The 14,136-nt window shown below is 35.0% G+C and overlaps 1 protein-coding gene across 9 annotated transcripts in view; it reads right to left on the minus strand.

Annotated features, from left to right (window-relative positions):
• LOC106869155 (alpha-aminoadipic semialdehyde synthase, mitochondrial) overlaps positions 1–14,136 on the minus strand; it is a 150,589-nt gene that overhangs the window by 15,972 nt on the left and 120,481 nt on the right. For 5 of the 9 annotated variants that reach the window (XM_089351567.1, XM_089351553.1, XM_014914765.3 and 2 more), the window contains exon 12: positions 3,625–3,752. In XM_089351567.1, the coding sequence (XP_089207693.1) occupies positions 3,625–3,752 (128 nt within the window). Of the gene's footprint in view, positions 1–3,624; positions 3,753–12,142; positions 12,164–14,136 lie in introns of all 9 variants that reach the window. The other 4 variants (XM_014914763.3, XM_014914762.3, XM_089351536.1 and 1 more) reach the window with 1 other exon arrangement.

A 14,136-nucleotide genomic window follows, 5' to 3' on the forward strand; every position in this document is an offset into this window, starting at 1 on the left:
CAGAAAATATAAGGTTTGCTTTATTAAAATTCTAATGTTAAATGCTGAAAGGTTGATGTTCAAAACAATATTGTGCAACATTGTACCAAGTAAATAATATAAATTAGTATACATTTATTTAAGCACAATGTCATAAACAAAATCAAGTTTATCTTCTAAAAAAACAAAAAGAACTGCAGGATTCTCACAGTGTTGACTTAACAACACTTTACATGCTATACACTGGTAAAGTTGAAAAGTCACTTTTGAATATGCTTTTTGTTTGATTTGAGACATGTGAACTTTTTCAATGTATTTTGTACGTCTCCTAATATAATAATGAGCGTAGTGTTTTTATATATTTGTATATATATATATATATATGTATTTGTCCAGAATCACACCGGACACAGAGGAAGAGAGAAAATATTAATTCAGTGAAGGAGCAGTAGTGAGAGTAATAGCCCTGACTGAGAGGGAGTGAGAGAAAGTAATAGCAATAAGTGAAAGGAAGGAGTGATAGATGAATAAGGAAGGAAGGGGTGAAAACAAAAACAGCATTTCAACTCTGTGTGAGTATGTACGTGTACAAGAGAAGTATGTGAATGTTTTTATGTGTGGTTATTATGTACTTTATTTATATATAAAATACGGATCTTTTTTAAAACGGGGGCCACATTTTTCATTAATGTTTTACGTAGTGTTTTTGGTACGGAAAGACTTTCAAACTTCGTATACTTATCTATTTTGTGTTATAGAACAGAAAAATATTTTTGTATTCGAATTTATTTCATGTAAAAAATTGTCTTATTTCGATAATTTCAACCAATCACTGACGTCCATTCAGTCGATATACATTAAGTGCCGACTACATAAACAAACGATTCTTCGTTTTATTTGCTTTTTTCATTTTAAATTTGCTTTAACCCTAACCCTAACCCTAAGGTTAGGGTTAGAGTTAGAGTTAGGGTTAGGATTAATTGTTTCAGAATCGTTTGTTTATGTAGTCGGCACTTAATGTATATCGGCTGAATGGACGTCAGTGATTGGTTGAAATTACAGAAATACGACAACTTTAACATGGAATAATTTATGGATTTCTTTTTTTTTAAAGAAGACTAAGAGAAAAAGATGTTTTATATGACACATTCTACCAGTGTTCCAAGTTTCAAAGTGTTTCGTTAATGAAAAATGTGGCCCCCGTTTTAAAAAAGATCCTAAAATACTATATCGTTGCCGCTGCCTCTGGGCTGGCTCTTGTGCGGGTGACACATGAGGTTTTTCAAGCGAGATCGTTGCCGGTGACCCCTGGGCTGGCTCGTGTGCGGGCGACACATGAAATGGCTTGAGCGAGACGGGATCGTTGCCAGTGCCCCTGGACTGGCTCATGTGCGGGCGACACATGAAGTCTTTCGAGCAGGATCGTTGCCAGTGCCCCTGGATTGGCTCATGTGCGGGCGACACATGAAATCTTCCGAGCGAGATCGTTGCCGGTGCCCCTGGGCTGTCTCTTGTGCGGGTGACACATGAGGTTTTTTGAGCGAGATCGTTGCCAGTGCCCCTGGACTGGCTCTTGTGCTGGTGACACATGAAATTTCTTCGAGCGAGATCGTTGCCGGTGCCGCTGAACTGGCTCTTGTGTGGGGTTCTGGGATTTTTCGAGCGGGATCGTTGCTGGTGCCTCTGGGCTGGCTCTTGTGCGGGTGACACATGAGGTTTCTCGAGCGAGATGAGCGTGGCCTTTGCCAGTACCGCCTGACTGGCCTTCGTGCGGGTGACACGTAAAAGCACCCACTACACTCTCTGAGTGGTTGGCTTTGGGAAGGGCATCCAGCTGTAGAAACACTGTCAAATCAGATTGGAGCCTGGTGTAGCCATCTGGTTTCACCAGTCCTCAGTCAAATCGTCCAACCCATGCTAGCATGGAAAGCGGACGTTAAACGACGACGACAATACGTACAGACATATGTATATATATATATATATATATATATATATATATATATATACCGCCTGACTGGCCTTTGTAGGGTTTTCGAGCGAGATCGTTGCCAGTGCCCCTGGACTGGCTCTTGTGCGGGTGGCACATAAAAGACACCATTTCGAGCGTGGCCATTTTCGTGTGGGTGACACGTAAAAGCACCCACTACACTCTCTGAGTGGTTGGCGTTAGGAAGGGCATCCAGCTGTAGAAACTCTGCCAAATTAGATTGGAGCCTGGTGTTGCCATCCGGTTTCACCAGTCCTCAGTCAAATCGTCCAACCCATGCTAGCATGGAAGGCGGACGTTAAACGATGATGATGATAATGATGATGAATTAGCTGTCATTACTGACGACACGTGGTCAGCTAGTAATTTGTTATACATCTGCCAAAATATTTTGCCACACATCATATTAGCTAAAGTCAGTGCATATTATTTATCTTTTATTTGTTTCAGTCTTTGGAGTACAATCATGTTGAAGGGTTTACTCAAACAAAACAGGCCCAGTACTTATTTTTATGCCTGGTATTTATTCTATCAGTCTCTTCTGTCAAATCATTAAGTTATGGAGATATAAACAAACGCTGGTTGTCAAGTGGTGAGGGTGGCTGGCACAAATACACACAATGGGCTTCTACATAGTTTCTGTCTACCAAATTCACTCACAAGGCATCGGTCAGCCTAGGGCTGGAGACACTTGTCCAAGGAGCTGCACAATAGGACAGAACCTGAAACCATGTAGTTACAAAATGAGCCTTTTAACCACACGGCCACAAGAAATATTTTTCTGGGATTTCATTTCCTATAATTAGGGTTGCACATCATATACTAGGGCATATTTTATAAGAATAGTGACTAAATACTATAGGTACTCAACCACTCAGTCCCACTTGTCTCCCACATCCCACAAAACATGCTGATATATGAAACTGCAAAAATGTAACAACAACTACAGTGACATCTATTTTTTCAAAAAGAGTTCAGTTTTTAAATAAGGGCACCACTGATGTAATATACCTTAAATACTTGACTGATACATATTTTGATACTGCCAAGTGGCTATGTGGTAAGAAGTTTGCTTCCCAACCACATGGTTTCAAGTCCAGTTCCAATGTGTGGCACTCTGGGCAAGTGTCTCTTACTATAGGCCTGGACTGACCAAAGCCTTGTGAATGAATTTGATAAATGGAATCTATAAGAAGACCAATGTTTGTATGTATGTGCCTGTTACTGTCTCCTTGCTTTAAAATTGCATGGTAGTTGTAAATGAGTGTCACCATCATGCAAACAATGTCTTTCATTACCAAACATTTGTGAAAACATGTCCGGTCATTGAGAAATATTACCTTACTTGGAAAGAGGTGAGGGTTGGCAACAGGAAGGGCATCTGACCACGGAAAATACATCTCCACAAATTCTGACACATGTGTGCATGGAGAAAAGTGGGTGTTAAAACAATGATGATAATGATGAACTTGAATAAGGATAATATTTTAATAATGATATTTGAACTACTAATGAAATAGGGACATTCGTAGATTTGGAAACACAGTTTTATAGTGAAAATAAAAACTTAAAAATCTTTAAATAACGTAATTCATGCAAAGATATAAAACATTAATGCCCTTGAAATGAAGAAGCTTAAAGCAAAATGTTCTTACCTACAGTCATGTGGCAAGTTTTGTCTCTTGTTAAATATTCAACAACTGGGGTTGATACATAACCTGCACCTAAGAGCAAACACTTTTTAGTAATTGAAGAGCTCAGTAATTTTGCTTTTTTAGCAGATCTAGACAAAAAAAAAAAAAAAGGAAAATTATGATATTTAATAAACATTTCAATAAAAGATAACTAAAAACTTGGTGCAAATTGTAATAAGAATCAAAGCATACAAAACTGAACTTTTAAATCTTAAAACAACTGAAGGGTAAACTCAAAGCCAAGTGAGATCTACAACTAGATTTTGATTGCCACTTTAGCCAATTATGCCCTTTATGGAATGTATCTGAAAATGCAGTTATGGCCCTTAAGCGAAGGTACATGAGCTCTACCTGACTGAATTACTTGGCCACAATGCATCAAAACAGCTATAAACATTAGTGTACTCCTTACTTCTAATAATGCTACTTTATTATATTAACTAATACAACACACATGACCAATACAGTAGAGTGTCAGACAATGCATTCAAAGTTCTTATACCACCTTGATCAAGTCTTTTACAAGATCTGTAGATATTGGTTTTCTTGCACACACACATGTATATATGTGTGTGTGTGTGTGTGTGTGTATATATATATATATATATATAATGCCAGTACCGCCTGACTGGTGGCACACAATAAGTACCATTCATGCATGGGTCCTGCCAGTGCTGACTAGCTCCCCGCACTGGTGGCACGTAAAAAGCACCATCTGAACGTGGTTGATGCCAGCATCCCCGACCCGACTGGCTCCTGTGCTGGTAGCACATAAAAAGCACCATCCGAACGTGGCTGATGCCAGTGTCGCCTGCTGGCTCCCGTGCCAGTAGCATGTAAAAAGCACCCACTACACTCTCAGAGTTGTTGGCGTTAGGAAGGGCATCCAGCTGTAGAAACCTTGCCAGATCAGATTGGAGCCTGGTGTGGCCTCTTGGCTTGCCAGTACCAAGTCAAACTGTCCAACCCATGCCAGTATGGAAAACGGACGTTAAACGATGATGATGTATATATCATCATCATCATGGACGATTTGACTGAGGACTGGCGAACCAGATGGCTACATCAGGCTCCAATCTGATTTGGCAGAGTTTCTACACCTGGAGGCCCTTCCTAACGCCAACCACTCCGAGACTGTAGTGGGTGCTTTTACGTGCCACCGGCATGAAGGCCAGTCAGGCGGTACTGGCAACAGCCATGCTCAAAATGGTGTATTTTACGTGCCACTTGTACAGGAGCCAGTCCAGCGGTACTGGCAACGACCTCGCTCGAATGTCTTTTCACGTGCCAGGAAGGCGATGCTGGTAACAATCATGCTCAAATGGTGTTATTTACGTGCCACTGGCACGGAAGCCAGACAGCCGCACATGTATGTATGTCCCATTGCTGAGTGGAACATACATACATGTTTATATATTTCTACCTTGAAGTCTGAGCTCTTATCTTATTGAGCTTTTATGCTTTGGTTGACCATGCCTGCTCCCTGCTGGCTTTTCACAGCAGAGTCAAGACTATACACTAATTAAGATAGCAGCTTGGAAAATAGAATTGCTTGGACCTTGTTGCCCTTAGAATATCAATTCACCTATCCATTTTCTCTATAAATTTGATTGTTCTTTTTTAAAATATCACTTACTGATCATGTTAGTTGGTGGAAAGGTCATCTAGTTTTACCTTGCCTGGTTATACATGTTTAAAATGGTGGATTTTTGCTAAGATATAAACTAGCATCAACAAAATGGTACTAAAACAGCTGTAGTAAATTTAAAACCCATTTGTGTTCTTTCATATATATATATATATATTGTTTAATATGCACAGTATATAGTTACATACTGTGTATATTAAGCAATATTTCTCTCACCAGATGGAGGGAAATGTAAGACTATACACACATATATAGGCACAGGAATGACTATGTGGTTAAGACAGAACTTGAAACCACTTTGGACAGGTGTCTTCTATAATAGCCTAAAGCCAAGAAAAGCCCTGTTAGTGAATCTGGTAGACAGAAACCGAAAGAAGCCCGAAATATGACATAACTCATTGTCTTGACATCATGCAATAGTTGTAAACAACTCACTGTCACACAAGCGGTGTTGTTCATAACCAATCTTCATTGAAAACATGTCTGCCCAAGGGAAAGTAACCAGCCATAGAAAATCTGCCATAACTTATTCTGTCTGACTTGTACATTAAAATGACAACAACGATGTACTTACATATAAAAAGCACAGAGAGCAATGAAATTAGAAGTTTTAAATATTTATGATCTTCAGAGAATAAGTAACATAATTAAAGTCAAGTGCTTCCAAATAAAAAAGAAGTGTGTAGACAACTTGTTAAAACTTCACTACTTCCTAAGGAACTAATAATGACTTCTAACTTTAGCATAAGGACACACATTTCAGTTGGAGTGGCAGGCTCAGCTGGGTCCTTGTTTATTGAATTCAAAAGGATGAAAAGTAAAGTTGATCGCAATAAGATTTGAACTAAAAATGAAGCAACAGTCTAGTACTCTACTACTTTACATTCATTTCATTTCTGCTCTTCCATACCTTTAATAATACAAATAGCATGTAGGGATACATTTAAATTACTTTCATCTCATATAAACAAATGAGGAAATGTTTTCTACATAGTTGGTCAGTATGTGAATGTAATTTGCATCAGTTAGTATGACAGTCATTATCATTAGACGTTTTGTTGCTATAAACCTTTCTGATTTCTTATTTCATTATTGCCCACAAGGGGCTAAACAAGGACAGACAAAGGGATTAAGTCGATTATATCGACCCCAGTGCGTAACTGGTACTTAATTTATTGACCCCCAAAAGGATAAAAGGCAAAGTCGACCTTGGCAGAATTTGAACTCAGGCCATAACGGCAGACGAAATACCGCTAAGCATTTCGCCCGGCGTGCTTATGTTTCTGCCAGCTCACTGCTTTTATGTATATTTTGAGAATGTATTTCTATTCTACTAATTCTGATTATAACTTGACTTGCATATAATCTAAATAATTTGCAAAGGAAAATAATTTAAATAGATGTGGAGTGGTTGGTGTTAAGAAGGGCATCCAACCCATGCCAGCATGGAAAGTGGATGTTAAATAACGATGATGATGATGAAACTTATTTAGTTTCAATAGTTTCCGAGATATCAGGGTAAATACTTCAAACTAGACAAAAACGAGTCAATAAGGAAGCCTCTACATGATTACATGTATTTTTAGAAATAGCAGTTACATCCCCTACACAGATTGTTGTATGTACACTAGATCAGGACAAAAAAAAACAGGATGGCCACAACTGGAATACCTTTGATTACAGATCTGTTTGACTAGAATTGATTAAGAGCTAAACAACTGGATAAAAAAGGAGGCTGCCAATTTTTCAAAGATAGATTTAAGAATGATAGCAAGGTTTCTTATTATTATTAAACCCTTCCTTACTAGGAAAAAAAAAAAAAAAGATTTGGGATTTGAGCTCAGAGCAACATAACTATTAGCATTTAAGATTTTCATTGTAAGAGAAGTTGAAAGTTCATATCTTTTTCAATCTTGACCTGACTCAATTAAACTTATATTACTGCCAATAATAATTTCTTTATTAGATAGAAGGAATTTTATATAACACCAAAACTGGAAGGAATTTAGCAATATAGATGGTATTGTTTTTCTTTTCTTTGTTGTTCCAGTAGGAGTTACCCCTTTATGTACTGTAAATGTTAGATGATGTCCCCTGAATAAGAACAGCATTTTATATTGGGTTCATTCAGCATATCAATTTATAAATTGCATACACAACACTCTAGTGAGAAAATGGATGCTCTTGTCTACAATGGTTTCAGACTTATGATGGTATTTCATGAATCTTAAGAATCTTTCCTTTCATTTTTTTGCAGTTCTGATGTCACTTGAACATTTTTTAGTTGCATAACTAAAAAAAAAAAATGATCAGGTACAAGATTCACAATCTCTAGAAATTGTTCTGTTGGACAAACTGTTGCATTCCTCCAGATGAGGTCAGAACATTCTTTGAAAAAAAAAAAAAAAGGCAGTAGTACACAGATAAAACCTAGTATCCAGTGTTGTTCTATTATATGTTAAACAATCATTATGCATTTGGAAGCAATGGCTTCATTTAAGTTTCAAACATAAATGAGCATGTGCAAGTTCTGAATATTTGATGTCTAAAAGTTCATGTATGCTTTAATAATTTATGTATAGTAAAAGTTTAATGGTAAAGCTGTTAGATCAAGAAAAGGCTTTAAACTTTATTCTGGATTCTTGACCAAACACTATATCACAAGCATCTTTACTGGTTCCTTCTATACATCTTAAGCTAACCTCAAATTGATCTAGTCCTCTGTGAATTGCTTATTTAATACTTCTTAGGGTGTGCCAGTGAGAACAATCTGCAATGCATTCTTCCTATGTTACAGAGCACTGCTCAATAATCTATGTTCCTAAATCAACTTTCAAATGTATTTACAAAACTTTATCCTCCAAAGACTCAATAAAAGGGCTACTGATGACTGATTCACAAAATAAAATTTTCAAAAAACATGCTGTTGCTCCACGAGAATTGAAACAAGTTTCTATTTACTGATTTCAAATTTAGAAATAGTACATTTCTAAATCTCTCAGATTTATGCAGTAATGATACGATGAAGTAGTTGTATGCTATCAACTTAATGTGACAGCATACAACTACTTCAAAGTTTCTATTTATTCAGAGTATTTTCTTCATAAGGCACCTTGGACATGAGGGACAAAAATGTGATGTCACCATTGCTGCTATAAAGTAAATGAGCTTTTACTAATTAAAAATAAATAAACAATTATGGTAATTCTTAATGTTGCTGCTGGCTAAGTCAATGGATTGACAATATGAGGACAATGGTTGAGAATCTGTCACTAACACTACCTACTTATATCCCTGACCATGATACTTGACACTAACTGGTCTATTTCATCAAATTGAAAATAATTACCAGGCACATGTATAATTCATCCTGGTAAAAAGCTGGGGCACTTTAACTGAGAAATGTGTTGGTTAGATTGCAGTGCTGAGCTCATTCCTCTTTCCTTATCAGAGACATTAGATACAAATATTACAATAATAATAATTTCTGCCATAGTAGAATTAAATGTCTCGCCTCAAGGTATTTTAATTAAAACATTACCAAAAATCTTTCTTCCATAGTTGTTCAAATTCTGGTCCTTTGTCAAATGTATTCCCACCAACTTTAGTCAATCACCCTCACATATTACCTATATTTTGCTCCATAATCTATCATGACCAACATTTAGTGTCTGCCTTGCTTTGAGCACCAACTCCAGTTTACCAGTCTGATACAACTTCAAAATTTCTTCAGTCATCAATGCTGGTGGCACATAAAACACACCATTTGAGCGTGGCCATTGCCAGTGCCGCCGGACTGGCACTTGTGCAGCTGGCACATAAAAAGCACCATTTGAGCATGGCCGATGCCAGTACTGCCTGACTGGCCCTCGTGCTGGTGGCACGTAAAAGCACCCACTACACTCTCGGAGTGGTTGGCATTAGGAAGGGCATCCAGTTGTAGAAACTTTGCCAGATCAGATTGGAGCCTGGTGCAGCCTTCTGGCTTGCCAGCCCTCAGTCAAATCGTCCAACCCATGCCAGCATGGAAAGCAAACATTAAACGATGACGATGATTACCTGGTCACCTAGTTCCGACATTTTTCTTCCTTTCTGTTTTAGGGAACAACATTGTGTTTGCATCAAAGAGAAGTTTTAATAGGAAATGCTTGACTAATATTCCATATTTTGAAAGATAGCAATGGATTCTATGTTATTAAGGGGGCACTGTATTTTTACCTGGCAATTTGCTAAGACACAAAAACTGAAGGAAAAAAAATTCTAATATTTCAGACATGTTCCTGGAAGTTAGTATGTAAATATTAATCACTTGTAAGGATGTGGTATTTCATTATACAACCATAATATACTATAAAGTATAATAAACGTTTTTATGAGCCAATATCAAATCCTACATAGTTAGCATTGTGCTTTACATCACTTATTAGGGTTATCGCTATAATGTCCATAGAATATCTATAGAGATAACCCTAACAAATATTTTAGAAGGATTGTACTAATAAAGAATATTTCAAATACCTTACTAACCACTGTTGTTGTCATGTGTGATATGTGTGTGATGTATGTGTGTGTATATATATATATATATATATATATATGTACAAATATTGGACAAAGATGTGTCTTCCACCTTGTCACAGTAAAGGCAACCAGTCAAGAAGAGCAATATCTCCCAACAAAAACTGACACAAGGTAAGAAGAATCATTGTTCCAGCTGCAGACAACTGTAGCACAATAAAATGCATTCAATCTACACTATAAGGTAGTTAGGCAAAAGAAGGATATAGATACAAAAACAATACAAAAAAAAAAGAAGCTCCTGACATACACAGTAACAAAGATTGGCAGTTTACTCTGTTACTGTGTGTGTCAAACAACAAGGTAGAACAACTGGTGAGCTAATGAGGGACCCATTCAACCAGTGTCAGTATGGAAAAACATGTAGAATGATGTTTTATAACCACCTAGAATAATACAGCCATCTGAAAGTTTTTTTTCCTACCCTCACTATCAAAACATAAACAGGAGTTTGAGATAAATATCTACAGTTGAATTATCTGTAAGCAATCAACTACAGTATATACTAAAACTGATCTTTTCAATGCTAGAAAGGGAGTGAGAAGCAAAGATAATCCCATTAGAGCTTGGACACAAAACAATGTGGTACAAATTTAGTTACAGCAAAGCATTCATTCCAGTATTCTGCTGCATCATCTTTAGTTGCTCCTACTGCTTATATATATACTATAATAATAATAATAATAATTTTAGGGAATAAAATCCAAACTTACAAGGGAAAAAATTCAATTTAGCAAAACTAAATCAAATTTCAAAATATAAAATATATGTATATAATTTAGAGAAAAACTGCTATTTAATAATTTATTAATGAAGAATATAATTCATACCCTCCAGAAAATAAATATCATAAACACCTTATTCTAAAAATACAATATAGTACATAAGAATGACTACGCACGTTTCATGGCTATATTTTCAAATAGATAACTAATAAAACCAATTCGATTATTAATTCTATTAATAATCAAATCGATCTATAATTAAATCTATTTAAAAATATAGTTACTTGTCAGGTCTAAAATAAAATAAAAATAATAAATAAACAAATGATTGAAAAACATTTAATGATATTTCTTAAAATAAAATCATAACTTACCTTTTCAAAAAGATAAGTTATGATTTTATTTTAAGAAATATCATTAAATGTTTTTCGATCATTTGTTTATTCATTGTTAAAACAAGTATTTTTTATATATTTATTTGATATTTATTGTAAGTTATAATACGTCAATTGGTTTTTTATTATTATTATTTTTATTTTATTTTAGACCTGATGAGTGACTATATTTTTAAATAGATTTAATTATAGATCGATTTGATTATTAATAGAATTAATAATCGAATTGGTTTTATTAGTTATCTATTTGAAAATATAGCCATGAAACATGCGTAGTCATTCTTTTATGTACTATATTGTATTTTTAGAATAAGGTGTTTATAATATATTTATTTTTTGGAGGGTATGAATTATATTCTTCATTACTGATCGATTTAATAGCGGTTTTTCTCTAAATTATATATATATATATATATATTATGGCAACCGACTAATTGTCACGTATTACATTATAGATAAATTCTTCTATTTATCTAATATTGAGATCTCATTCATTCTTTTGTTGTCCTATTATTATTATTATTAACATATATATATATATATATATATACTCATATATTTATTAAATATGTATTCATATGCACAATTTTCATAATTTGAAGATGAAGAGACCCTTATGGTTTCCTAATAGCAATTAAGATCATTATATTATTTGTTCCACATTGAGTGATGGTGGATCAATAACGGTGATGAGTGAGTACACATTCTCTAACTTTCTCTTCTCCAATGTTTATTTGAGTGTTTTCTTTTTCTTTCAGCTTGTGCACTTCATTGAAAGGTTACGATCGAAGGAGAGACCGCATTGTCTGACCTACAAATGTTATTAGCTGATTCTCATCAATTACAACAGGATGTTGGAAAGACGACATCAAGAACAAATTTTAAAGTGCTGTTCTCAGTCCATCAGTTTATATTCTTAGGGTTTGCAGTAGTAATCTACTAATGGAAAAGGATCCCAGTAAAAAGAGGCCATAACAAAATGTTGAGGTGTGGTCCATCAGCTGATACAATCTTGTACTGTTGTATCACACGATTATGAAAAGTCAATCAAAGGCTAGTAGTATTCAGTTGGGATTCCACATAGTAAATAACATGCAAGTTTGTAAACCACTTCAGTTGTGGTTTCCTCTTACCTCTTGGAGTAGGTTGAAATCCTAAAATTAAAACAATTACCAAGAATGATGCATGATGCAAACAATTAAAAACAATATATCATTATCCGTTGCAAAAATGTTCCTGTTCCATCAAGCATTTAAAACATTTACATCAACATTATTCAAAAGATCTAAGACATTTTCTCTCTCACAGAAAAGTGAAATCTCCATTATTCATTTTAATTAACACAGCTACATACTGCAAGTCAACTTCAAATTAAACGGTTATGAGTAAATCTAAACAGTCTACCAGTCCATTTAATTCTCTTCAATGCAAAAAAAAAAAAAAAAAAAAAAAAATTTTACTTTGATTAAAAGCTTCTCTTTACCAATGACTCGCATAATTATTTTCTATTTCAAATACATCTGCATTGACCAAAGCCTTCAACATCTACAAATTTCAGCCAGCAGGTGAATTTTAAATGACCTGCAGTAATTAATCTTTTGTGCTACTTATTCATAGGTGTCAGACAGTCTGATATCCACAAAACGCTGGTCTCTTCTACACTATCCATCTTAAATTCCATTCCTATTTCTACCTTTGCACTTAATAAAACTTTAAACTACACTTATTAGAAACAAATATACTGTATAAAAAATTTTCTGATTGCTCCTAACAGTAAATTTGCTTTATGTAAGACTTCTGCAAAGTAACCCAAAACACTCAATATAACCCTTGTTCACCGGTTTCAGGAACTAGAATACCAATACCATGAAGTGGTTTTCTGTAAATACCAATTATTCAGTGCAGTTTCAAAAGAACTCTCTAATCCATTTCAAAATTCATTTCCATTAACTTCTCATGATCTTCCTTTATTTCCACATTAAACTGAAATGGCTTTTTCCCCAATATTGAAAGCAACACCTACATCTCTTTTAATCAACTTCAGAGCCCTTCAAAGACCTGTTATTTGCCAATAAGACAAACCTGTATTCCGGCACACACATTAAATGCAATACTTGTAGCAGGACCTACAAACAAATAGCCATTTCTTCCAGCAGTGTAAACTTTTATCATCTTCTAATGGAAATCAAATAAGCCAAAAATTAGTTTAAAATTTTAAAATACAAATGTTATTTTGTTCAAGAATAAAGAACTGCACCTCTGTTAGACATCTCTTAATTTCATATATCTTCATTACATATTCTATGGTTCTCAATGAAAGTTTTGTAAATGTTCTTGAAAACTTCACATATGTCAAAACTACAGCAAAGAAAATTCACTTTCTCTTTAGGGAAAAATATTTTAGCTTTGAGCAACTGTCAATTCTTAAGATAAAATATTTCTTCCTAATTAAATGTGGTGCTTGGGCTTGCTGTGCAACATCCCTACATTACAGAAAACCTTCCACTGTTTGTTACTGACTGGAATCATCTTTTTGTTTCTTGTAGCCCACCTATAAGAGTTGTGAGTTTTCATAATCTAGTGTTCACTTAAACTCACCAATGACACTCATTTCTGTCTCCTCAGACCCATGTTCTACATCTTTCTCCACAACTATCATTATAAGTAAGTCTTCAATCTAAATATTGTAACTGTATAAAACACTCTTCATGTATTTTCAAAATATGCAATCTTTTAAGTTTTCAAATTCTAAAATCAATCTTTTTCTTCAACCCTCTAACTCATTAAAATCTCAGGTTATCAGAAATATAATGTGAAACAGTTTGAACAGGATTAAAAGAAATGTAAGTAAGGAATTGGTTGATTCTCCAAAGTTAGTCTCATTTAAAACACACACATACACAAACTGAAAGTCATTCTTAGTGGTTAATCAAATTGGGATGAAGTTCTCTACATTGAATTAAGTGAGCTATGTATAATGTGCTTGACCAAAGAGGTGCAAAGAAAATGCCTATCAACAGTTTGTACTTGAGACTTTTAAGTCAACTGTCCATCCTACAGTAAGTAATCTGACTACTTTCTATAGAAAATATTGGTGAGTCTAATACGAACTCTCTGATTGGAACGT

The sequence above is a fragment of the Octopus bimaculoides genome, chromosome 1, assembly GCF_046866305.1.
Source record: "Octopus bimaculoides isolate indiv1 chromosome 1, ASM4686630v1, whole genome shotgun sequence".
Classification (NCBI taxonomy): Eukaryota; Metazoa; Mollusca; class Cephalopoda; order Octopoda; family Octopodidae; genus Octopus; species Octopus bimaculoides.